At 43.6% G+C, this 26,715-nt stretch overlaps 2 protein-coding genes across 2 annotated transcripts in view; both read right to left on the reverse strand.

Annotated features, from left to right (window-relative positions):
- Positions 1 to 205: 205 nt before the first annotated feature.
- On the reverse strand, positions 206 to 17,244 carry tbc1d15 (TBC1 domain family, member 15). The gene is made up of 17 exons (XM_012867622.3): positions 17,160 to 17,244; positions 16,314 to 16,415; positions 14,665 to 14,739; positions 14,427 to 14,574; positions 14,130 to 14,337; positions 12,724 to 12,826; positions 12,267 to 12,461; positions 10,250 to 10,378; positions 8,798 to 8,901; positions 7,710 to 7,804; positions 6,843 to 6,959; positions 5,318 to 5,418; positions 3,944 to 4,043; positions 2,816 to 2,913; positions 2,293 to 2,409; positions 2,068 to 2,154; positions 206 to 870 (listed from the first exon to the last, which is right to left on the reverse strand). Exons 1-17 carry the CDS (start codon positions 17,175 to 17,177, stop codon positions 697 to 699), a joined length of 1,971 nt encoding a protein of 656 aa, XP_012723076.3. The 5' UTR covers positions 17,178 to 17,244; the 3' UTR covers positions 206 to 696.
- A 3,533-nt stretch (positions 17,245 to 20,777) lies between these two features.
- LOC105929624 (zinc finger C3H1 domain-containing protein) overlaps positions 20,778 to 26,715 on the reverse strand; it is a 43,740-nt gene continuing 37,802 nt past the window's right edge. Inside the window, 3 exon segments of the mRNA XM_036125451.1 lie at positions 20,778 to 21,439; positions 23,713 to 23,775; positions 25,855 to 25,894. Coding sequence (XP_035981344.1) covers positions 21,329 to 21,439; positions 23,713 to 23,775; positions 25,855 to 25,894 — 214 coding nt within the window. The 3' untranslated portion in view covers positions 20,778 to 21,328.

Genomic DNA, 26,715 nt, shown 5'->3' on the forward strand with positions numbered 1-26,715 from the left:
AAAGCAGAAATGCTGAACAACTATCAGCCTCAAATATTACTAAGGCAAGAGTGAAGAGTCTTGATGTATGAAAAATAATTACTGATCACTAACTGAGCGATCAACCTAATCGAAACCTCTGGACCTCTTTGAGCGCCCCAGCAGCTGCAGGAACATCTGGAGCAAGCTGAGGATGATGAAGCTGTTAAAATGCAGAGACAAAAAGGTTTGTTGGCAGCTTTTTAATGAAAGAAAACAATGCGCTTCAGTTTGGGACAGACTGAGCAGTTTAAGGACGTCACTTTGGGCATTTTACACTTTAAAAATAACAAAAAACAAAACGTAAGAAATCAAAAACCAGCCGATGCATCGATAATAGAAATACTGATTAGCTGCTGTCTGAGAGCGGGACAGATTCTCAGGCAGCGGTCGGATCTGCAGGCGAGTCCCGACTCAGGAAACAGATGCACACCCGTGTGGCACATGTGTGAGAGTCCAGGTGAGTCCAGGTGAGTCCAGGTGAGTCCCCACCTGCTCCTTCCTGCTCCGTCCTGCAGGCCAGGATTTTTTAGAAAACATCAGGAGCAAAGAGACGATACAAGAAGTTAGAAAAATAAGCTTCTGAATAATCTTCGATCCTTTGTACACCTTTCTCCGTTCCTCCTGGGGGGGGGCACGCAGCGCCCCCTGCTGACCTACAGCCAGTCTGTGCGACAGCTACGACGTGGAGACCCCTCTGCAGCTGTTCTGGGGTCTGCTTTCTCTGCAGTGTCCGTTAGAACAGGCGTCCTGCTGCGGAGCGGGCCGAGGAGCCGCTCCCAGACCGGCCTGGTTGGGAACCTGCCGCTTCGCGTCGAAGCCCAGGATGGTGCTGATGGAGTGAGGCAGGTCCTGCAGGGAGGAGAAGCCCGTCAGAATCAGAGCTGGGTTCTGGTTCTGGCTAAACCGACGGCATCTTCAACATCAGGAGCTCCGCGGTAATCCAACCAGGGACACGCAGGGACCACTGAGCTATATAATACACTGGAGTGCTAATCGCCGTCTGTTAGAACGAGTCGCTTTGAAGCCACCAGCCGCCATATTGGTACTCCCTATTTTCCCAGTAACTAGGGAATATGTGCGCTACAGCATCGAATAACGAGGATTTTCTCATGTTCAGGGGAGACTTAAAACCTTTAAAATGTCAAATGCCATATACTTTTATGTTATGTTCTAAAACTATCAAGTACTGAGAAAGTCAGGTGCTGAAAGAGGTTAGCATTTAGCGAGAGAGCTATAGATATAGAGAGATGAGAGAGATAGAGAGATGAGAGAGAGAGAGAGAGAGAGAGAGATATAGAGATAGAGAGATATAGCGATCGAGAGAGCTCGATCGAGAGAGAGCTCGATCGATAGATCTCTATCTATAGAGAGAGAGAGAGCGAGAGCGAGCTAGATCTAGAGCTAGAGAGCGATATCGATAGAGCTAGATCGATATATCGATATCTAGAGAGAGATAGATATAGAGATAGATATATAGAGATAGAGATATAGATATAGATATATATAGATATAGATATAGATCTATAGATATAGATCTATCTATATCTAGATAGAGCTATAGATATCTAGATATAGCTAGAGATAGATATAGATAGAGATAGATATATATATATAGATCTATATAGAGATATATATATATATAGATATCTATATATATATATATATATATATCTATATCTATATATATCTATATCTATATATATCTATATCTATATATATAGAGATATATATATATAGAGATATATATATATAGAGATATATATATAAATATATATATATATATATATAATATGAATAACATGTAAAATATTTCAGCACCTAATTTCCTAGTAGTTGATAGTGTTAGTACATCCACTGACTGTAGAATTACCTGTAAAACGTTTTCACTCAGCCAGAAAACTGCTTGTTGTTGCAACCAAATCCTGTGGGATTCTGTGAGAGTAGGGAGTAGCAAGATGGCGGCCAGTGACTTCAGTTTTTCGGCAAAATCAGCACTCCAGTGTATAATGTAGCTCAGTGGCAGGGACAGGAAAACCGAACACCCACCTTGCAGCTGTGGATCTGAAGGCAGATGCCCTCAGCTTTCTGCAGGATCTCCTCGACGTCCAGCTTCATGGCGAGCTCGTTGATGTGCTGCAGCACAAACACACAGAACAAACCCAATGGATCGGTTCCGCCAAAAAAAAATAACGCTTCAGCGTTCAGCTGCCGGCTCGCAGGTCCGTCACAGGAACCGGAACGAGTTCAGCGGCCAGCTCGGCTCTGCGTTACCTTCAGGATCTCGTTGAAGCCGTAGTTCTCCTCCATGATCTTCTGCTTCTCCGAGTCCAGGATGGCACAGCAGATCAGCAGGTGGAAGTTCTGACAGGGCAGCCCGGTCCACATGACCTGAGGTGGGAGGGACAAGAGACACGACGCCATCAGGGGACCAGATATGGGGGACCACGGCCATGTTGGGATGAGTTCGGTTTGGGATTGAGGCTTCCAGGTGAGCGGTGCCGGTTTGGTCCTGTGGTCTCTGGACCAGAGGAGCCGGTCACACATCCGAGGCTCAGAGGGATGATCTGTTCTGTGTGGGCGGAGCCTCAGCGGGGGCTAAGGGAACTAATCAGCTTTGGATATTTTTCACACCAATTGCATCAGAACATCTTCGCCTGTTTTCACAGAAGGATGAAGAACCCAACACTGAACTCTATGCATGCCTGAAACATCAGGTCAGACTATGAACTCCATCCTCTGCAGGCCTCAGAGACCTGCTGGAAGAACCTTCACAGCATGCGATCTTCAAACTGACCTCCCAGAGCCGCAGGACGTCCTGGAAGCTGAGCTCCCTCTTAAAGCGGATCAGCAGCCAGCGGAAGCAGAAGTACAGGTAGCCGGACTCCTGGGACTCTGAAACCCAAAGAAAACCAGGATCACGTGACGGAGAAAACACAGGAAGACGCACAGACATCATATACGTAGACGCGTCATAGGGCGCAGGTTCGCACGTCAACGTCACCGCCATATTGTATGTGGCAGAAAAAAGTTGAGTTCTATTATTGTGAACGTGGATCAGAGAAGATGCCTCATTCCTGTGCTGCATGGAAATGTATTCTGGCTGATTTCACTACTTGTATCTGCCTTCTATAAACTAAGGCTGCACCATGTTGCAAAACTGGACACACTAAAGCTGCAGAGTGGTAACACAGGCTATTTATTTATATATATATATATATATATATATATATATATATATATATATATATATATATATATATATATATATATATATATATATATATATATATATATATATATGTGTGTGTGTATGTGTTATGAATATAAGGATCAATGTGTTAAATATAAACATTGTGGTCTTCATTATTTCATAAAACCGTGTCACATATGAACATTAGGAACAGACTTTTTGGGTGAGTATTAAAGAGGTAAAATTAATAATATGAGGAAAAAAAGTCCTAGGTCAATAAAGTTAAAAAAAAAAAAAAAAAAAAAAAAAAAAACACAAAAGTGGTAATGTTATGAGAAAAATGTCATATTATGAGAATTAAGAAGGAACATTTCCAGAATAGTCACAGTTTGCAGAATTATTTCACTCCTGGAGTAATAGGGCCAGGTTAGATTGTTTTAAATATTTTTATTCTTTAGGAGAATAAATTCAGGAGAATGAAGCTAAAGGGATACGAAAATAAACTTGTAATATTACAAAAACAAAAATACTACGAATACAAAGTATATTCAGAGATTAAAGTCCCTCTGATACCGTTTAAGTGACTGAGTAACTGCAGATTTGCCACATTCAAGATGGCGGACGCTCTGACGCATCGCAGCATAGGCAGACCCCGCCCAATGACGCGTCTACTCTTATATTATGTCTATGGGAAGACGGGCAGAGAGAGAGAGCCGACCGGATGCTGCGTACCGAGGTAGTTCCAGAAGGCCAGGTCCAGCAGTCTGAGCAGCGTGCTGAGCTGGATCAGCTGCGTCTTCATGCCCTGCATCTGCTCCTCGAAGTTCTGGTGCTGCAACACAAACAGACCCAACATGCAAAACGCGACGGGTCAGCTGGTCGCAGAGTTCTTCGCACAGAACAGGTAGGTCCACTCTAACATCAGAACCACAACCCAGACTCTGCTCCGCCTTACAGGACGTGTTACAGAACCGCAGATTAAACTGAGACAGACTGTTGGAGTTCTTCAGACTTAAACTACGGTTCTGTTCCTGGTTTGTTCTTCGGTTTTCAGGCTCATGAGCTACTACAGTTTGCACACATCAAACATTGGTGGCTCCGTATGGAGCTAAGTCAGCGTCATAATGTTTGTTCAAAAACTAAAAAAGTATGAAACCGACAAGAATAGATTTGAAAATAGAAAGAACATTTAAACTTTTTTTCAGACTCAAAATATTTTGTTTTTTACACTTTCAGATTTTTTTTTTTTCCATTTTCAAACCTTCGGCCCTGTTTTGGCATGGGGGGGAGGGGCGCTCAGATAACAGCGGTGTTGAATTATGGACAAACATTCCCAGCTGTTGCTTCAGGAACTAACGGCAGCAGGAGAAGAAGAAGAAGAAGAAGAGGCGGCCATGCTGGGTAGAGCGGTGCTCCGACGCTACTGCTGCAGTTCGAAGGTTCCCATTTTAATTAAAGAGCATAAGAAATGTCCAAGATTGACTGAAAAAGCCGTGCAGATTCATCAGTTTTTTAAATTTTTCTACTTTGTGTTGTTCGCTGACGTAAGCAGCTTACATCGGTGAAGCATGTTGTTGTTTTAAAATCACATGAACAGAATATCTATACCGTTTTAAAGAGATATTCCCAGTTCCTACAGTTCTTGAACACAACAGCTGGGGAGTGGTGCCCTAGTGGTTAGTTAGAGTATTGCGCTTGTGTCCCGGAGGTTTTGGGGTTCAACCCCCACAGACTGCCACTCTGGGTCCCTGAGCAAGACCCTTAACCCCTCATTGCTCCCCGAGCGCTGCACAGTGGTAGCCCACTTATCCCTAAGGATACGAGTTAAATGCAGAGAACAAGTTTAATTGGAATGTATGTCGCAATGACAATAAAGATTATTATTATCATCATCAACAGCTGGGAATGTTTAGTCCAGCCCCGTGTTGAGCTGTCATTCATAATTCAACACCGCTGTTATCTGAGGCCCCGCCCACCAAAACAGGATAGATAGATAGACAGACAGACAGACAGACAGACAGACAGACAGACAGACAGACAGACAGACAGACAGACAGACAGACAGACAGACAGACAGACAGACAGACAGACAGACAGATAGCCTACCATCTGGTCCATGAAGGACACGAAACACCAGAACGCATCGACCTCGTTCTCCATCACGTAGAGGATCGGTGACAGCAGGTCGCTCATCCCCTGAACGTAACCTGGAGAAACATGGTCCGGTCAGTCATTAAGCGGAGGGGAAAACAGAACCTCAGCACCCCAGCAGGTACCAGGCCTGGTTCTGACCAACCCAGGGTAATCAGAACCGGCGCCTAATGATGCTGTACGCTTCATCCAACACCCTGAAAATATTATACATGATAATCTGACATGGTGCGACAGCTGATTGGTCGGTTTTCTTGAATCTTGAATGGGTTCAAAGGTAGTTGGTTAAATCAAGTTACAATTATTAAGGCTGATCTCTGACTGATTATCAATATGATGAAGATTTAATCAGACATGTTTAACAAACATTTTAAGATTCTGAAAATAGTGAGGCTAAAATAATCATATAAAGTCATTTTGCACATTTACTTCATTGCATCCTTATCCAGCATTACAAATGCTGCCGAACTCTCAGTCTCTAAAATGCACTCTTGCACAAATCATTTCTGCACATACAAATGTTTTTTTAAGAAATACTCACCTGTACATATTGATCGCACACAGTCTCTTTCTCCTGCATTGTTTACATTTCAATTGTTGTACTGTTAAATCACTGCTGCACTTTATCCTGTACATTCTATCCTGTAAATTTTATCCTGTAATTTTACTTTATCCTGTAATATACTGCAATTCACTGTAATTTTCAAGCTGTATGCAAACGAAATTTCGTATGCATACAGCTTGAAAATGCACAGAAAATACAAAATGCAATACAATTCTGTGCATACAAAATGCATTCTGTGCATTTTGTATGCATGCATATTGTAAGCACAGAATGTATTTTGTATGTATTCTGTGCATACAAAATGCACAGAATGCATTTTGTATGCATTCTGTGCATTTTGTATGTATTCTGTGCATTTTGTATGTATTCTGTGCATTTTGTATGTATTCTGTGCATTTTGTATGCACAGAATGCATACAAAATACATTCTGTGCATTTTGTATGCACAGAATACATACAAAATACATTCTGTGCTTACAATATGCATGCATACAAAATGCACAGAATGCATTTTGTATGCACAGAATGCATATTGTAGGCACAAAATGCATTTTGCATGCATTCTGTGCCTACAATATGCATTTTGTAGGCACAGAATGCATATTGTATGCACAAAATGCATCCTGTGCATACAATATGCATTCTGTGCATTTTGTATGTATTCTGTGCATTTTGTATGCACAGGATACATACAAAATGCATTCTGTGCATACAAAATGACAAATAAAGTTGTCTATAAGTCTAAGTCTAAACTGAAGGTTTGCTGTTCAGTGCGAATGTGTCTGACGGTCTGAACTTTATTATTCTCTGCTGACAGAAACAAAAACAAAAAAACACTAACGGGACCTTTATAAGTTGGACCCCTATGAACGTCAGAACCGCCCAGTGGAACCCGACATGCGGCGCAGCTCTCACCCAGGTCGAAGTCGTACATGCAGTAGGTCATCAGGATGTCGTGCAGCAGAGTCAGGCCCGGGTTGTTCAGACCTTCGTAGAACCGGTTCGTTCGGTCTGTTCGGTTCACGTCTTTTTCTGCAGCGGAACAGAACAAACACGGCGGACGTCAGACGTTTGAGCGCGTCGCCTCCATCTGGTTTCAGATGGAAGCGGACCCGTCCCATTTCTGTCTCCATCAGTCTCCAACTGAGCTGGAGCCGGGTGACAGAATTTTATTCGGCATCATCTTCCTGGAAAACAGCCGAGTCTTTATGATCTCAGATTGAGACGAATGAAAGCTCTGATCACCCGGCTGCGTAACTGTTGGTTAGATCCGGACAGGTGAGGCCGACTCACCTGAGACACCTGGATTCTACCACTGTGGAACAAAAAAAAAAAAGGATAATTCTCTTCTGATCTATTTATAAAACAGGAGCTTATTTTCTCCTGAAGCACAGTGGAAATCTGGGCGTAAAGACTCACAAAGATGACCTCTGTCCAACTCCTCGCTCCGGTCTGAACATGTTGCATTAAAGGTAGTTACATACGTATTTGCAGTTCTATTTTATTTTTATTTATTCAATGACCTGATGTGGAAAAAAGGCAGGACCAAAGCTTCAGCTAAACATCTGATCTTCACTTAGAGCAGTGAGATCTCTGCAACCCTCCATGCGTCACACGTGTGGCCTTATGGTGACATTTTGGATTGAAATGACGATTCAAGTGACAGCAAACGGGCTTCAATCAGGCAACCGCCCGGTTTGCCTCCTATTTAGGCCTGTTTGACCCGGATAACTGAGAATTTGCACAGGCACGACAATTTAGGCGTATCCTCCTCATTCTCACCAATCAGACTCCTGTAGTCCCTCAGTCTGGAGTTCCTCCTCTCCTGCTCCTCACTGATGGACTTCCACTGCAGCTTCATCCGGAAATATTCATCTCTGCCGACAGGGACAAGCACACACACACAGTCACCGTTAACCAGGCTAAACCCCATAATCTACCCGTCTGAACCCGACCCGATGAGTTATCAGATCGGTGAGTTCGGTTTTAGCTCAGTGGAGCTCAGAGTGACTTGATTTCAGCTCCAAACGAGCCGCCTCGTTCAAAACCGGCAGCTGCTCTAAGCTGGAAGAGTTTTGGAAATCAATATTTGGGATTTTGAATGTTGCGTTTGGCCTACATGTAAAACCTAGTCCTTTAAAGGCAATTTTTGGAGTTGATGCTAAGATTTCTAGCAACGAAAATGTTGCAAACGAAAATCGCTTGAAGGAGAATACTTCTAGAATGGAAACCCCAATTTCCACTTAAGGCATCAATGTGGCTTTCCGATATGATGATGTTCCTAAAAATTTAAAAAGTGAAATACTTTCTGAAAGGATCGACCAAAACTTTTTATAAAATTTGGGACCCTTTACTGGGTTATTTTGACAAACTTGCAACTCTCCCTTCTAACTTGTTTTTTTTTTTTAATTTAATTTTTATTAATTTAATTTCCATTTTTTTTTTTTTTGCCGGCACAGGGATAGTTGGGGTTGGATGGGGTTTAGAAAAATATAAAAATGTTGAATTGCTGTGTGGTTCTTGGTATATTGTACATTGCTAAAGGAATTGTAACAACTGCTAAACACTATAATCTGAATGGCATTGTACATCTATTTTAACAACAATAACAATATGATAAAAAAACAAAAAAACAGCAGCTGCTCTCAGGTTAAACTCGGTCCTGAGAAGCTGAACATCTGAACTCAGTCTGATGGAGAACAATCTGAAGGTCCAGTCTGATGCAGCGGGAATGGCTGCAGAGGTCAGCAGTCTGCAGTGATCATGTTATCAGTGTGTGTGTGTGTGTGTGTGTGTGTGTGTGTGTGTGTGTGTGTGTGTGTGTGTGTGTGTGTGTGTGTGTGTGTGTGTGTGTGTGTGTGGCGTCGTACGTTTTGGCCTTCAGCAGTGACTTCCTCTCCTCCAGCGTGCTGCTCCACGGATAATACCCCAGGAGGAACTTCCAGGCTTCTTTCCTCACGGCGTGACACAGACCCTGCAGGTAACAAACGGACCCCCGGTCGGTCACATGGTCTCATCAGTAAAGTCACATGACTGACCGTGATCTCTTTCATTCTCAGGATTTGTTTAAATTTGATCCAAACAAAATGTACAGCTCCTATTGTAAGCGTGCAGTTGGTCCCTGCAGGTTCCTGTCTGAGCGGGGTGCATTGTGGGTAAGGTAGTTCTTATGTTAACAGGCAGCAGGGGAGTTCTTTCAGAAATATACACAAAACTAAATTTCTAAACCCTAGAACACTGCAAAAAAACAGAACTAAAAAATAACTAAAAAAACTTTTGAAATCTTCGATTTGAGTAGGTAAATAAGATTATTTGCTCTTTTGCACTTAAAATAGGAACAACTCATCTCCATCTTATTTGAAGTGCATTTTATCTAAGCATCTTATTTTAGGGGTCAAAATACTCATTCTATTAGCAGATATTTTTTTTTACCTGCTCAAATCAAGGACAAATACACTAATTTCAAGAATTTTTTTTTACTTATTTTTAGTTCTGTTTTTGCAGTGAAGACCTAATAAAGGCCATAGGTGTTGTTTCAATTAAATTTCAAGGATTTTTTTTCTCAACTTTGTTTCATTTTTGGGTAAAACTGTTACCAGAACTAAACAAGGAGAAGCAGCATTTAGTTCCTATGCTCCACTGATCTGGAACAAACTTCCAGAAAACTGTAAAAGTGCGGAAAGCCTGAGTTCCTTTAAATCGAGATTAAAAAGACATTTGTTTGAAATTGCCTTTGAATGTTCTAATTAAACTGTTTTACTGTTTTAAATGTTCTTTTTTGTTTCTACATTCTATCCCTACTTGCTTTTATTCCTATATTTTAACCATGTAAAGCATTTTGCATTGTCTCTGTACTGAATTGTGCTATATAAATAAATTTGCCTTGCCTTGCCCGTCTAATCTGTCCACCCACAGTCAGGCTAAAAACATCTGTTAACATACTAAATATAGCTTTTTAGTCCCAACTCTTGCATCTAGTTGGTTTCACATCAACTTCTTCAGTAGGTTACCAAAGTATAAAAAACAGCCAGAAATCAACCTTGAATCTTATTTATTTTAGTATTCCTGAGGTTCCAGTTACCACTGGTGAAAACGATCGTCCACTCTAAAAGCAAATATCCTTTTTAAATAAATCAACCAATTCCACGTGAATGTTGCACTTTCATGAGGGACAGAAAAAAGGAGGCAAGAGGGAAGGAATGCCAGTAGCCTCACTGCTCAATGTGGATAAGCAGATCTACCCTTCATCTCTAAGGGAGTCCAGTCACTGAACAGACTAACATTATTTCTGGGTTTGTGTGGGTTTGTTTGCTGAGACTTACTCCCTTAAAGATCTTCTGTCTGAGCGTAGCCTCGTCCTTCATCCTCCCCTCGGGGTCCTGATGTTTGCTCCAGTCGTCTGCAGACAGCGGCTCTGCCCGGCTCACACGAGGCCTCGCCCCCAGGTCGATCTGTCACATCACAGGTAATAATTATAATAATTATAATAATACATTTTATTTATAGGCCCCTTTCTTGACACTAAGGTCACCTTACATAAAATATAAGACAGTTTAAACTAGAAAAAGCTGTTCCTGCGTAACAGCGAGTGAGAATGCTAATCTGCAGAATGATTGAGCAGAAGATGCAGAAAACATTGAAATCAGATTTGAAGAATTGGAAAAAATAGAAGAATTTGAAGGAATTTGAAAAAAATTTGAAGAAATTTGAAAAATTTGAAGAATTTGAAAAATTTGAAGTAATTTGGAGAATTTCAAAAAATTCGAAGGAATTTGGAAAATTTGAAAAATGTTAAGAATTTGAAGAAATTTAAAAAATTGTCAAAAAATTTGAAGATTAAGAACAATTAGAAGAATTGGAAGTATAGGAAGAATGTGAAGAATTTGAAGGAATTTGAAGAAATTTGCATTGATTTCAATGGGAACAGCCCAAAAAAAAAAAGAAAAATCGCACAAAAAGTGAAATATTTTAAAAAGTATAAAAGTTAGCATAACCATGAGTCATAGCAGGCATGTCGGGAAGGAGCCGAACGTTTTGACCCCAAAATTGTTGAAATCGGTTGAGGTATGCGAGAGTAGTTAGACGCCGACGGAATAATAATAATAAAGAAAAACCGGAAAACAATAAGTGAGAATGCTGTATAGCGAGTCTGTGTTACGGAGGTCAGGTGGGACGTGAGTTCCAGAGGGACTGAATGCTCTGCAGGGGGGGGGGACAGTAAGATAAATGGAGGAAGAGGATCTGAAGGTCCGCACAGGTGTAGCAATGTGAAGAAGAGCAGAAATATAAGGAGGGGCGAGGTTGTGGATAGCTTTGAAGGTAAAGAGGAGGACTTTGTAGTTGGTTGAGCCAATGAAGCTGCTGCAGAGTGGGTGAGATGTGATGGATTGAAGGGCTTTACATGATAATACGGGTTTGTGAGTTTAGGAGCAGCTGTAATTTATGAAGTATTTTATGTGGGAGACCGAAAAGAAGAGAGTTACAGTAATCTAGACAGGCAGTGACCAGACTGTGAACAAGAAACGATTTATGCTACGAAGTTGGAAATAATCAGACCTTTTGACCTGTGGAGAGGGAAAGACGGAGGATTTATCGACAGGAACAGGAATGTTACGTTGGTTTGTTTGATGTCGATTTTGTACCTATTAAAAGAGGCTCTGTTTTGTTGGAATCTAATTTAAGGAAGTTTGAGGTTATTTCAGGGAGGCAGTCAGTGAGGGCTGAGCTTTAGGAGTGTGGAGTTGGGTTTGGTCGAGACGTAGAGCTGGGTGTCATCCGCATAGCAGTGAAAGTGAATATTACATTTTAGAAAAATTATGACCAGGGGGGACAATGTAAATGAGGAACAACAGAGGCTCCAAGACAGAGCCATGAGGAACACCGGAGGTGACAGAGGACTGGAGAGGAAGTGAATGATTTTAACTGAATGCGGCCTGAAAGGTATGAAAGAAACCAGGAAAGGGGCGAATTCATGATACCAAGAGAAGGAATGCGTGGGAGATTGTGTCAAAGGCTGCGGTCAGATCAAGCAGAAGGAGAATGGATGGTAAACCAGAGTCAGCAGCAAGGAGCAGGTCGTTAGTGACTTTAGGTGATTTTAGGTGATTTTAGGTGAGGAACTCAGAACAGAAACAACTTCCTCCACAGGGTTCATCACGGTTCAGTGAGTGGCCGTTTTCATCACAACATCCCTGCAGACGGGTGTCCACAGGGAGATTTAGTCTAAACAGGTTAACTGTACTCCAAGGGATGACCTCTGGGGGGGTTTGCAGCAGAAAGTGCTGATTAAATTCATCATGCGATAAACAGATTGTACGTGTGAGAATCTGAGCCGCTTACCCTGGTGATGACCTCGAAGCCCGGCTCCTCCTGCTGGTTGATCTCCAGACCAGGAATGACTTCACCCAGCAGGTCTGCAACCTCCTCCGGGGGGCGCTGCTGCTGCTCCTCTGCCCCCCGCAGGGCGTCGTAGATGTAGTTGGTGACTTTGGAGAAGCTGCCCAGTGTCGCCACATACGGGTCGCGCTTAAACTTCTGCAGGAGGAAAACACCGCAGAGCGATAACAGCCAGATCAGAGCGATCAATCAGAATGTGCAGAGAAAAAAACCCAAAAAACACTGAAACTTTTCCTCATTCCTACATAGAGAAAATTGTAAAAACGTGGCAGTGGGGATTATTTTAAGATGCAATGTCGAGCTCACACAGAAACTAAATAAAACTGCAGAATAAACAGGAGCTTCAGGGTCCTATCAGCAAGCTGAGCCCTGCTGGTGTGCGTTTGTGTTTCGTTCTCACATGAACGAGACCAAAGTTGTTGTCGTCCAGCAGGTTCTCGAAGGATTGGGACAGAGCTCGGTTTGGAGTGCTGACCATTAGACACGTCTTATCCTCAGGGCACCTGAAACACACACAGACACGCTGCATTCAGACCCTCTGTGTTGGGTGTGTGTGTGTTTAGCAGCGTAAGCAGAACGTCACTCCGCCACAGATCTGAATCCAAACATCCGGCAGCGCTCCAGCCTTTCACTGAGCTGCAGATAAGAACTTTAATAAGAGTTATCAGAGAGCCTCGCGCCGTAATCCGACTCCATCTCAGCCACAGAAACATTTCTTCATTGCAGAAATTAACATATAAATGACGCGTCTCTGCAGACAGGCCGCGTGTATCTCAAAATCAAATGCGATCAAACGAGAGAGCCGACAGCTCCTGCTATTAGCGGCTACGCCTCCAACCTGCAGCCTTACAAACTGCTCCTAATGTTTCTGGACCCTGAGTGCAAGTGATTTCATCTTTTTAGGGCTCTGAGTTTCTCCGAGAGGTAAAACTGAATCCTGTGCGTGAGGAAGTCTGAGAGGACCAGGTGATCTTTTATCAATCCAGGAAGTCCCTGAAATACTGAGGCATGCACAGCTGGGCTCATTGTCACAGATCTGACCCCGTTTCAGGGTGACAACAAACTTTTCTACTAACACACGGTCTAAAAAAAGATTTCTGCTTATGACTAGCTTCCTGTTAAATCAAAGTTACAAAATTTTAAAACTCATCATTTCATATATAAAGTCCTTAATGATCAAATCCAGCGCAGGGTAAGGCAGCTGGGGGATATACAGACCATTTTCCTCACTCTACTACTTTCTCCTACTACTCTCCATTTATCAATTATCTGCAATTATTGCCGCCATTTATGTTCTCTCTCTGTTATTTTTAACCTAACTTAGCATGCAAATGAGCTATTGCTGCCAATAACCTAATGTTCTTTCTCTATAGAGGATAGACTTGGGTCTGTCTTTCTGAGTTAAACTCCATTTCTCTTCTGGATGGCTGCCTCTTCACTCTAAGTGCTCTGTTTTCCGTCCTAAAGATTGTACTACAGGTTTACAGCTTTTTTTGTTTATATGTGTGTTCTCTCCTGGACACACAAATAATACTTCCACCATTAATTGTGTTTTTCTTTCATGTAGACAGGAAAAACATTTTATATAATTCTTTTCCACTGCCGCAGCATGTTCGGTGGGAGTCAAAACCATCGCCTGGTCTTTTTTAGAAAACGCTTCTTTTCTTTAGTCTCACTGAAACAAATGAAATAAAATTTGTGAGGGTCTATATCTGACTGTAGAGCAAACCTTAGCCCACTTTCTCCCCTAAATAGCTGCAGGAATCCGAACCATGCTGCTTCAGTAAAAACTCCACAGATACTAACTCGGTCAGCAGAGCGAATCTCCTCAGGCAGTCCAGGAAGTCTTTGCTGCCGCCCTGGTGGAAGTGCAGTGCCGGCAGAGAGCTGAAGGCGTCCTTCAGCTTTAGGATGAGAAAGGTCCACCCTTCATCCTTCACTGTTATGGACTTCAGGTCACTGATGTTCACAGAGAAGGCCCAGCGGCTCCGCTCTTGGCTGTGATTCAGAGAGCCTGCGAGACAAGACGCAGGGCTCAGCAAACACACAGGAGAACGACCGAGGTCCTCCGTCAGTCTTCTGACAGGAGGGTTGCAGACCCACCCTCTCCGTTGGTGCAGTTCTTCTTCCTGAAGGAGATGGCGTTCACCATGTCCCACTCGGTCTCGTAGCTCTGCTGCGTCTCCAGCTGCTGCCGGGACTGGGACTTCTCCCCGGGACACTGGGCCCACTCCACCACCGAACTGGAGTCCTGGGGAGAAACGCGGCACACCTGAACACCCCCTGATGTCACCACAACGCTCTCAGATGGTCCGACGTCACAGAGCGAGCAGAGACCAACCTGTCCAGCGCACAGCATGTTGGACGGGTCCACGCTGTCCTCCAGAGGGCGATATTCTACCAGAATCTCTGCATCCTGCAGGTAGAAGGAAGGACTGATCAGCTGACCGTTAAACACAAAACGATTTCACCTTTTTCTGCACAGATCACAGGTGAGCGGGCCAAAAATCAATCCAGTGGCTCTGGAAAAAGAGCGATTTGATCCTAAGACGCCAAAGCCGTGACAACCAAACACGGGCTACGTTCACGCTGCAGGTCTTCATGCTCAATTACAATTTTTTTTTGCTGAAATCGGATTTTCTTTTTAGGTGGCCGTTCATTTTACTATTAAATGCGAACGTCATCTTACTGCCGTCTGAACGGTTCAGGACCGCGACCTACATACGCAGATAACAGAAGGAGACGTCACACAGCAGCGCACCGTTTATGGAAATAATGGGGAACGTAATTGTTTCTAGAAGTGTTCAAGAAAGATTTGTAAAAATAAATAAATAAATAAAATAAAGACATGGATAAAGGCCGGCGGCCTATCTCCTTATTATTAGAAAGCAGCTGAGCAATGGAAGCCGACAATATTAGCCCCATTTACGCTAACCTTGTTAAACCGATCCATGCCGAGCTTGGATCAGTTAACCGTGCCGAGTTTGGTTCTGACGACCGTTTACACGTCACGCTAGCACGGTTCCTCGCCTCCTAGTGACGATCTACGGTACTACTGCTCTCTAGGATTGAAGGAGGGAATTAAGCAAATAAAATGGCGGCGCCCGTAACATTCAGGAAGTTATGCTTGGTTATAATTGTGATATTTTGTTGTTTGCGGAGAGTCAGGTGAAGAAGGCAACCATTGGTGAATTTATTTGACAGAGTCGGCTTTTAGGAAATGGATAAGACAAACAAACATCTAATCAGGAAGCAACGACAGACGTTGAGGTTCATCACACTGCTAAGCAGAATCATCACTGGAAACCGTGTGACACGGTAGAGAAGCTAGTATTTTTATGAATGTCTGAAACCGCTAAATTAGTCAGCTGAGTGTAAGGAGATGAAGCGGTCTGCTCATGCGCTCTTTGTTATCAGAGAACCGAGCCACTGATGAACCGTGCCGAAACCACCTATCAAACTGGTCTAGATTTAGCGCGGTTCGGTTGTGTCTGGCACAGTTCAGTTCAGTTTGCGATCCATTTACACTCGATAGTTATCTGAGTTATCGAGCTCGGACCGTTGTCTACACGGTTAAAAAAAAGGGTAGTGTAAACGGGACTATTAAGACCACATCCTAGGAAGAGGAAGTAAGATAAAAAAGCAGCGCTGCTATTAATGGTCTTTTATGGAGCACTAACTGCTGCTACTGTGTAGTGAGAGACAGGAGAGGGACGTAAAAAACAAATCCGGCATGACCGCGCTCAGACTGCTGACGCTTTGAAAAACATCCGATACGTATCTGAATTTGTACGACATATGGAGGTGGCACATATTTGACTTTTCCTCATTTGTGGGTGAAAAGATCAGAATTGTGCCGTTCACACTGCTATGAAAAGGACGGATAGGTGTCGCACACGGACAAAAAGATCGGATTTGGGTCGCAGACGGTCGCACGTAGCCTTAAGACGGTTTCTGTGTGAAATATCTGAGACGGCGCAGGAGGTTTACCTTCTCCAGGACTCGAAGGGTTCCTGAAACCAGCAGATCTTGCTCCGGGCCTCCTTCATCTGGGCTCGGATGGAGGAAGATCCCATCATGTTCAAATATCACCTGCAGGGGGCAAAGTTTAGTTACTGGGAGACAGGAAGGTTACCTGAAATCTCTGGTCCAATCAGCAAGCACAGATCCAGGTCAGATTTAAAGAACGTTCTGAGCAGATTACTGTATGCAAAAAGGACGTTTGACAGGAAGAAACCAGAGTTTGACCGGAAAAGTCCAGCCTGGATTGTTCTAGTTTCACTATCAGTGTTGTTTGTCCAACAGGAACCACAATTCAAATAGGACTGAGTTAAAGCAGAGTTAGACTGAGAGGGACGAATATTTTACCAAATACACCAGTTTATCCCATCTTTAAACCCGGATTGCTTTCATTTTAACCCGCTTTTTACTGTTTCTGGGAACTTTGCTGGCAGCACCGGAGGACGGGGGGAGGGGGCGGAGAGAGACTCGGCCTGAAGCCGGACCAGCAGCTGTGTTTCTGGGCGTCAGTTTCAACAACACCCCGTGGTCCCACCGGATCCCACGGCTCCCCGCCGGCCACCGGAGAACCGGACCCGTCTGGAGGAGAACCGACTCGGAAGTTAACCACAGACTGGAACCGTCGCCCTGCTGGCAGTGACCACCCTCCCCTGTGCTGCCTCCTCCTCCTGGTGCCGATAACCCGGCAGCTAAGCACCGCGGCCGGCGGCCTGAGCTGCAGCCCGCCTGGTCCCCGCGGAGCTCCGTACAACCTGAGACCAAACTCCGGGCTTAAAACGGCGGCGGAGATCCATGTTTTCCTTCATGTTTTCTTACCTTCAACAGCTCCGCCATGTTGCTGCTCTACCTCTGACGTCAGCACATCATGTGACCAGCAGCTGCCAAAACAAAGCTGACAGCTCAGCTTCCGGTGACGCGAACACGGTGTTTCCGGTAAAATGAAAAACCAAGAATTAAAAAGATTAAAACCAAAGCAGAAATTTAAATAGAAGTATGTTACAAAAACAACATATTACACAATGAATTAATTTAATTCGAAATTGTTTATTTAAATCTAAATCTCCTTGTTTACTTAGAAGCAAAGCCGGCCGGGAATAAAAGCAAACTTTGGAACCTCATAAAATGTGTCAAATGCACACAGTTTAAAGCTAATTAAATTAATTTTTTGGTGTTCAAGCTCCGAATATATCTAATGGACACAAACAGATCGCGCATAAGCCTTTTTTCTGTGGTTGCCCCGAATAAAACTTATAGTCAAGTAACTGCAGGGATTGTCCAGAGCAGAATCCGGGAGAGGGGTAAATTTTTTAAATATCAGATCATGATCTGATATTGAAAAATTTCACCCCTCTTCGCTCTTTTGTTCCACTTCACTGTATGAGTTAGGAAAAATTAGTTAATCTGTGTCAACAGCAAGAAAAAAAAACCTAAAAAGGAAGAAATAAAGTAATAAAGATAGAAAGAAAGGAAAATAAATTACCTCAAATTTACTTGAATATACTTTTTTTAAAACTTAACTTTAAAGTCATCAGTGAATCTTTATTTATTTTCACCCACTGTAATCTTCTGAGTTCATGAAACCTTCATATAATTATTTAATAAATTATTAAGTGTGTTAACTATAAAATTTTTCCATTTGATCTGGTAATTTGGTATCTGGTTGTGAACAGAACTGGCAGCTTAACCTGGGCAAAGAATACAGAATATCTGGTAAAGGAATCTCACAAACTTTTATACTTCCCACAAAATATGAGAAGATCAAATCTCCCCCACCCACTGTCACCAACTTCTAGTTTCATGTCTATTCAGTTTCACTTCAGTTTATTTATATAGTAACAGCAAACAGGCTTAAATCGGAGGCAACCGGACTTTCTCTCTGTTTTTTTTCTGACAACGTTTCAACATCTGTCCAGGAGTCTTTGTCAGTTCTGGTGGCTCATGACCAACCTGCAGTTGTAGCGCTGCTGTTTTTAAGGACATGGAGGCCCTTCCTCCTAGGCTTATTCTCAGTCAGATGTAAATCAATGACCCACTGTCACTGTCCTGGGTTGCTAGAAGCTATTGCTTGGAGTGAGTGAAGTACTTGATCACCTGAATCATGACAAGATGCTGATGTAATCTCTCTGGAACGTGTTGGAGGAACGAGTTGTAACACTGAAGAGTTGGAAGCTCAAACCTCTCCCTCTGTTTAGTGAAGGCTTTTCTCTTTGGACCAAGATGGCTTCTTTCATCCCTCTTTAAAACATTTATTCTCTCTGTCTAAAATCTGGACATCATTGTCGTCAAAAGAGTACCATTTGTTCTTGAAGTGCAGGTGGACTGCAGAGTCTGGCCCTCCTGTGCTGCTCCATGCGTTTATGTAGCTGTTGTTTAGTTTCTCTAATGTAGGAGTCTGAGCAGTCCTCGCTGCATTGGACACAACGCCACTCAGCTGTGGTTTGGCTGTTCTGTCTTTGGGATGAACCAGTTTCTGTCTGAGAGTGTTATTAGGTTTGAAATCTACTGGTATGTTGTGTTTAGAGAAAATTCTCCTGAGTTTCTCAGAAACCCCTGACACATATGGAACAATGTTTTTGTGTCTCTCTGTTCTCTCTTCTGTGTTCAACACTCTTTCTGCCAGCTTTGTTGGCTGACTTGACAAAGGCCCATTTTGGGTAACCATAAGCTTGCAGTGATTTCCTGATGTATCGTGTTCTTGCTTCTACTCTGTGGCAGAAGGAATGTTGTCAGCCCGGTAACTCAAGAGCCAGATGACAGAGTTTGTGCTCCAGTGGGTGATATGAATCAGAACGCAGATATTCGTCTGTGGGCTTCCGGAAAACCTCAGTTTTGAGACTCCCATCTTCCTCAATGTGTACCACACAGTCCAGAAAAGGGCCCATGTTGTTCTTGGCATCCTCTCTCCCAGTGACACAGTCTGGCTTGCAGTCATGTCCAGAGTACACAAATTAATTCTAAACTCAGTAGTCAGGGAAGCTAGAACAGTTAAACTGGTTATGCTTCCAAGATTTACAAGCTGTATGCAACAAAATTTCGTTCTGTACGCACTCTGTGCATACAAAATGACAAATAAAGTTGTCTAAGTCTCTAAGTCTAAGATTATGTGAATTATACAGGTGAGAGAATTAAGAGGGTTTTTGGGGCCCCCTGGTGGTCTGTGGGCCCCATATTTCAAACAGGTAATCAAAATTGATTTGTTTGTAAATAATTAATTTTAAATAAAAATTAGAGCATCCATTGTCTATACCTGCTCTTTACAGGGTTTATTAAACTAAGTAAAAATAATTTTAACAATTTTGATTCTCTTTCTTCAACGTATTACATCCAGTCATCATAAGGCAGCTCATAGGGAAAAAAAATCTAGACATAATATTCAATGTTTAAATTTAGTTTAGAATGGGTTCAATTCAAATCTTATTTCATTGCAACCAAAACCAATATAGCAAACTTTTAGATGCAAATATTCATTAACTACTGTATTCCAGTTAAATAGTAAAGTGAGGCAGCAGCTAATCCCAAACATGTAGGATAAAGTTTAATAACTCGTAGGAATAGTTTTCCAATTAAACACCAGGAACTGATAAATCTGTTTATTGATCCAAGTTCATAGACGAGCTGGTTCGTCAGGTGCGCTGCATCTCATTTTAATCCGTTTTCTTCTGTTTTTTTAGCCATATGTAGACGAGGCGCTGCAATTATTTTCCTCATGGATGATTAGTTGATCCTCATCTTCATCAGGAGTTCATCTGCTGGCGTTTTCAGTCCACTGCCCCACAATAAAGCATCTTCAAATCAGTCTTATGTTCAAATTTAACAAATCAAATCTAAACCCTCGTTTGGAAGTCTTTTCCAAATTAAAATGTGCGTTTGTTCGTGCAGAAACATTTCAGAAGCGGTTTTTCGCTCTGGCTGCAGCACTTCTGATAGAATTATTACTATGTCTACATATTTTATGTTATTTACTATTTTCATTGCATTTATCAAATATATTTACTCTTTACTAAGAAATTTTAAGGTTTTAGATCTATCTCTTATATTTGCAGAAGGCCTGCACAAAGCAGAGAAATATGCTGTGACTATGATAAGTGTTTTTATGAACTCTATTCAGCCATCTGGAGTGCTGCGCTGTGTGAACTGCTTGGTTTTATCTGGAAGGTCACAGTTATTTTGCTTATCCCTACCCCTTAGCTTGACAATGGATCCAGGGATTCCTTTTCCTAATAAATAGAGAGGGGGCGACGGATTTGCTTCAGATCGGATTTGGACATCTGTATTAAGCATCTCCGTTCGATCTCCTTGCAAGATTATTTGAAAACCAAACCTCATTGTTGTCTCTCCTTGTGTTGTTAATGAATGTTTTAGGTGTTTGAACCTGACAACGTCTCAGTTGTGCGAAACAAACACTCAAGACTCAAGAAAAACCCACACAACTCGTTTCCATTTTTATAAAAAAAATAATTTAATCACATCCGACATGTAGAAAACAACAGTGGCAGCACAAATGTCTCTTTAGGTGTCGGGACGACAGATTGCACATGAGCAGTCCGGGCTGAGCTCGGCGGCTTCCCGCGGCGACCTTCGTTTCCGTGGCAGTCTCTTAAAATACTCAGCCAATCAGAAAACACTACATCGGCAAGGCGGCCATCTCCGCACAGATACTGGATCAATAGCCTGAACACTTGTCTTTCGTCAGGTTACCAAAATAAAAGTCCGCTAACAAAGTAAACAAAGAGTGGGGGAGAGGGTGGGGGTGGGGCTGCCCCACCCCTTCTTAGGTGGGTGAAATAAAAAAAAAAAAAGGGAGGGAAATGAGTCCAACTGAAAGGTGAGAGCAACTAAAGAGAAGGTGATGAAGAGCAAAGGCGTCACTCAGCAGCAGCAGCAGCAGCTCATACTTACATTCACTGAGGTAGGGTGGCAGGCTGGGGGCGTGGCCTTACCTCGTCAATCAGTCACCTACTGACCAGCTCTACTTATCAGTCTGATCACTGATCCACCCCCCCGATACTCAAGTTGACCCCCGCCTGCTGACAGCCGTCCACCAGCCGCCGCAGACGGTCAGAGGCTCCGCCCTCCGCCGCCTCGAACAGCAACCGCTGCAGACAGGAGGGGCAGAGAGGGGAAAGAGAGCGAGAGAGGGGAGAGTTTGGGGGTGGGGGGGGGTGAACACAGAGGAGCGGGGAGGAGGAGGGAGGGAGGGAGGGGGGGACAGACAGATGAGGTCACACAGGGATGGAAGGGATGGAGGGAAGGGCCAGGTGAACATGCTGTACACAGGTGAGTCAAACAGCTCAGCTGATCTCTCCCTGACCAACACGACTGGATCATGTCTGAAAACTCAGCCAGGCTTCTGCTCCTTTAACCCCCCCCCCCCACGACAGTCGCCTGGGGTCCTGCTCCAGAACCACGCCTGGGTCAGCGTCTGATGATTCTGGTCTCCTCCAAAAGAGAACCGTCTAACCTTTCCCTCAAACGGCTGGGATGACAAAAATGCTCCTGGCACTGAGTTCCAGGTGATTAAATAAAAGAAAAAAAAAAAAAGCCAAAACCTTTAAAGGTTTTCTGGGTGCAGATGCCTGTAGACGGCTGGAGACGACAACATGACGTCGGCACCAGTCCTACGACAAACCTAAAAAACATTTTCTTTTAACGGTGGGAGACAGAAACAATCTGCAGCCATATGCGGAAATCCTAACTGAGCGTGCTCAGACCCTCCTACTGCACAGAGACCCCCCCCCCCCGAGTTGTGTTAAGGTCCATTCATACCCTATGTATGGCCTACACGTCCGTATTTCTGTCCGTACGTTCTATCCGTTGACTCCTTCATACCTCCGTCCGTTGAGGTGCGCAATAACCAATATTTCCTGTAGGTGGCAGTGCTGGGCGCTCCCTAATTTCAGCCCAATGGGGTACCGCGCACGTGACGTCACCGTCTCAAGAGCAACGCCCCTTTTGCCGCTTTGGTAGGGCATACAGGTAGAGAACGCCCGTAGCAACCAGCTATTACACGCACAACAGAACCAGCGATATGACCGACTTTACAGCCGTTAAACTTTCCCAAGACGATGTCCCAGGCACACGGATTACTGGCCGCACTGTCGAAGAACACACCAACCTTCAGCTCAAACGATGGCTTGAGTGTCGAGGGTTTAAAAAGAACGGAAAACAGGCCGAGTTGATGAACGGTAAGCTTTGTTTTTTTTTTTTTTCCTGCGCGGCGATCATGGCAGCGTCGGCCGTTTTTTTTTTTTGTTGTTGTTTGCAATCACCGTCCAGGGATCGGTATATGTTTAATGTTTGTCTCATTTGAAATGTTTTTGAGTAAGCTATCCTGGTAGCAGGCTATCATGTTAGCGCCTGCTACCATGATAGCCTATATGCTGTCATGGTAGCAGGCGCTACTTTATTAACATGTCGGCCACCAAAATACTCTTACCTGTTCACTACTTGATGTCGCTGGAATTGGGTCAGGATGTTCTTCGGTTGGGCCCTTTCCTCCGACAAAATGCTTGCTACATATGTACTTGAATTTGGTAACTTTTTCCGGGTTGAACTGTTGTGTAGGCCGACCGCCCCGGTGAACCCAGCGCACACATTTCTCCTTGGCAGTCTTGAAGAAAACATCCTTCATATGCGGCCGATCAGCGTACCTCGAGTCGCTGTTGCACGTTCCATAGCAACAATGTTTAAAAACCATGGTCTTAGATTTGGAAAAAGCAGTCGTTTACCGAGTAAAACCTAGGCTAACGCACGTCTGTTTTACAGCAAAACAGCGGCGGACTATGCAAGTTTGCCCTACTGCGTACCACGTGATGTGTCGTCATCGTGACCTTACGTTTCTAAAAATAGCTCGCTCGCGGTACGCTATTGGACTTTACGACATCCCCTGTCATGCCCAGAGCCTCCCCGATTTCCTAAAAGCTATTCATAACTTTTTGTTCCGGACACGACACATCATATGTGTGGGTAGTTGCGGACAATCTCCGAAAGTCGTTCCTCAAAACCTGCCATTGTTTAAAGCCCAGAATTATAACCTTCTTTGTGATTCTGTTGACATTTTGTACTACAAACTCAATAGCGCCCCCACCTCTTCCGGTAGTATTGCTCCGTATTGATCCGTAATCGTAAGCTCCCAATTTTCGTGTCAAAATACGGACGAAATCGACGGTTAGAACGTATGAAACACTCCACACGTATCAGTATCCGTCTTTTACGTGAGGTATGAATGGGCCTTAAGACTTAGCTCAAAAACATCTGAGGGGGGGTCTTTCAAAATAAAAGACTGCATCACTCAGACTCAGCAGACGAGGGAGCATCAACAAACTCTGTGTTTATGAGTGTTCATGTGTGTGTGTCACAGGTGAATTACATCTTTCCACAGGGCGGCGCACAGCGGCAGGTTTTGGAGAGCTTGCTGATACAGCAGACGCATCTAGGAGAACAACAGACAGAGTAAAAGAGACGAAGAAGAGTGTCGGCTCCGTACAGCAGAGACAAACAAAACGGGTGGATTACAGCCGGAACAGGTGTGGACAGGTAACAACAGCAGATGAGCCTCAAAATTCATGTCAAAGTGCTCTTGGTCCAGTCCGCAGCAGGGCGTACACCTGCAAACACCTGAGCGTGGGTTAGGACAGGCCCAACTCTACAACAAACACCCAAAGGCCCGCTGCTGCAGGGACGATGTTTATCAGCAGAGGCGCAGTGATGGGAACCCGCTGATTCTAGACCTTATTGCTGATTGGCCGGTCGGAGACTATAAACGGGACCCTTCTTTTTAATTAGCCAACTCGTCGTTGAACTTGTGCGAATAAAATCTCAGCCGGTTTCTGCATTCTAAAAGTAAAAAGGACGTCGCCTCTGGTCCCAATGTCACGATGACGAATGCCTGGAGAGCTACAATATTTAACTGAACGATTTTACCGTTGGAATATATCGGCCCTCGTAAATAAGAAGCGGGACACAACCTTACATGACTGTCGTCATTTCAGCTTTTAACTTTTTGCTCTCTCTCTTTTTCTTCATAGTAGGTACACCTGGTCTGGCGTTCTGTTAACTGTGACATCATCCAGAGAAGACGGCTCACACGCTATTACCATCTAATGTAGAACAGATTACTAGATCAATGTGTGCTTCTGTGCTTTTTTGTTTCTCTTGTTGTGTCTCTGTTCTGTCTTCTGTAACCCCAGTCGGTCGAGGCAGATGACCGTTCATACTGAGCCCGGTTCTGCCGGAGGTTTTTCCTTCCCGTTAATGGGTGGTTTTTCTTCCCACTGTCGCTTCATGCTTGCTCAGTATGAGGGATTGCAGCAAAGCCATGTACAATGCAGATGACTCTCCCTGTGGCTCTACGGTTCCCCAGGAGTGAATGCTGCTTGTCGGGACTTTGATGCAATCAACTGGTTTCCTTATATAGGACATTTTTGACCAATCTGTATAATCTGACCCAATCTGTATAATATGATTGAACTTGACTTTGTAAAGTGCCTTGAGATGACATGTTTCATGATTTGGCGCTATATAAATAAAATTGAATTGAATCTGTAGATGTTTGCCAAATTACAACTGAGACATGCTAAAGAAATCGGGGAAGACTGAATTTATGTCCAAAGCAGGAATAGAATATTTTCAATGTGTTTTTATTGTTCATGGTGGGAAATCGGAACAAGTCACAACGTCAGATAATCTCCGCGGTTGTGCAGCCAGTGTCCGAAATTAACTTCCTGATTCACCGACGTAAGAATCTGGTTCTGCTGGAGGTTTTCCTTCCCGTTAATGGGTGGTTTTTCTTTCCACTGTCGCTTCATGCTTGCTCAGTATGAGGGATTGCTGCAAAGCCATCAACAATGCAGACGACTCTCCCTGTAGCTCTACGCTCTTTCAGGAGGAGTGAATGCTGCTTGGAGAGACTTTGAAGCAATCAACTGGTTCCCTTATATAGGAAATTTCTTGACTAATCTGTATAATATGATTGAATTTTACTTTGTAAACTGCCTTGAAATGACATGTTTCATGAATTGGTGCTATATAAATAAAACTGAATTGAATTGAAGAATCAACCGGCCCATCTTATTTTTTTTTTTTACCGGCCAATATTGTTCATTCTCACCGACTCCTGCTAAATGTCTCCACATTATCCCGCTACGTAATTAGCCTGAGCTAGTTGTTAAACGGACGTGACGTAGTTGCTGTAGTTGTCGCGCAGCGTTACATACGTGTTTGAGAATGTGCGCGATTGTTGTGTGCGTCGCGTGGTTTCAGTCCTGCTGGGAGACTCAGATCCAATTAAAAAAAAAAAATCGATCAACGAGCTGTGATGACAGCGGAGGCGAGAACGTTCTGCAACAGATAATCTGAGCTCTGACAGAACCGACAGCTCCGCTTCGACTCTAGATGTGTTCAGGCTTAACAACAGGTGTGACCCCTGGTGGTTGCTGCAGACCGAGTGATACGAGTTAATGGATAACGCAGAAAACCCCCACCCCCCACCCCCCCCAGTGCCGGCACTCACCTGGCCACGCTCCTTCAGCTCCCGCTCCACAGCGATCGCTCTGAACACAAACACCACAAACAGTCAGTCAGCTCAGATCTCACCGGCTCCATCAACCATAAATCACCCAAACCGAGGCCAACGTGGAGCGAGCTCCTTCAGACTCACAGGTGAGCGCTGCTCTGAGGCTCAGACTCAGGCTGTGTGCAGCTTTTCTATCACACCAGACTGTTTGAACACAATAATTGTTGGCTAATAATATACTCCAAGTGTTGTGTGCCTGCATTTTACATGGTAATGTAATATTTAAACAGATTCTCAGGGCAGGATGGGAAACAGAGACGAGGAAAATAAAACAGCCGTAGATCACAACACCAGATTTTCTGCCTAACTCAGAACTCATGGCAACATCTGGAATCAGCTCCACCTGAGAACATCCACCCAGAAACGGATCAACGGATTAGGGCTGGGCGATCTGGCTTCAAAATATAATCTCACATCTTATTACACACTGGCTCCCTGTATCTCAGAGAATAGACTTTAAAATACTTCTGTTAGTCTATAAATCACTGAATGGCTTAGCACCTAAATACATCACAGACTTGTTATCAGTGTATCAACCCTCCAGACCACTCAGGTCTTCTGGCTCCAGCCTGTTCTGCATACCGAGAACCAGAACTAAACATGGAGAAGCAGCATTCAGTTCCTATGCTCCATTTATCTGGAACAAACTTCCAGAAAATTGTAAAAGTGCGGAAAGCCTCAGTTCTTTTAAATCAAGATTAAAAACACATTTGTGTAGGATTGCCTTCAACTGTTCTAGTTAACTGAATCACCACTTCTTTGTTCTAATTTCTATCTACATTTTATTCCTACTTGCTT

The sequence above is a fragment of the Fundulus heteroclitus genome, chromosome 2 (genome assembly GCF_011125445.2).
Source record: "Fundulus heteroclitus isolate FHET01 chromosome 2, MU-UCD_Fhet_4.1, whole genome shotgun sequence".
NCBI classification, from domain to species: domain Eukaryota; kingdom Metazoa; phylum Chordata; class Actinopteri; order Cyprinodontiformes; family Fundulidae; genus Fundulus; species Fundulus heteroclitus.

Bases quoted from the DNA above. Each gene is read 5' to 3' on its own strand.
- tbc1d15 (XM_012867622.3), bottom strand. The intron at 12,462-12,723 runs GTGAGAACGAAA...TTCCTCCTGCAG, and splicing joins ACAACTTTGGTCTCGTTCAT to AAGTTTAAGCGCGACCCGTA. The intron at 10,379-12,266 runs GTAAGCGGCTCA...GTGATGTGACAG, and splicing joins GCTTCGAGGTCATCACCAGG to ATCGACCTGGGGGCGAGGCC.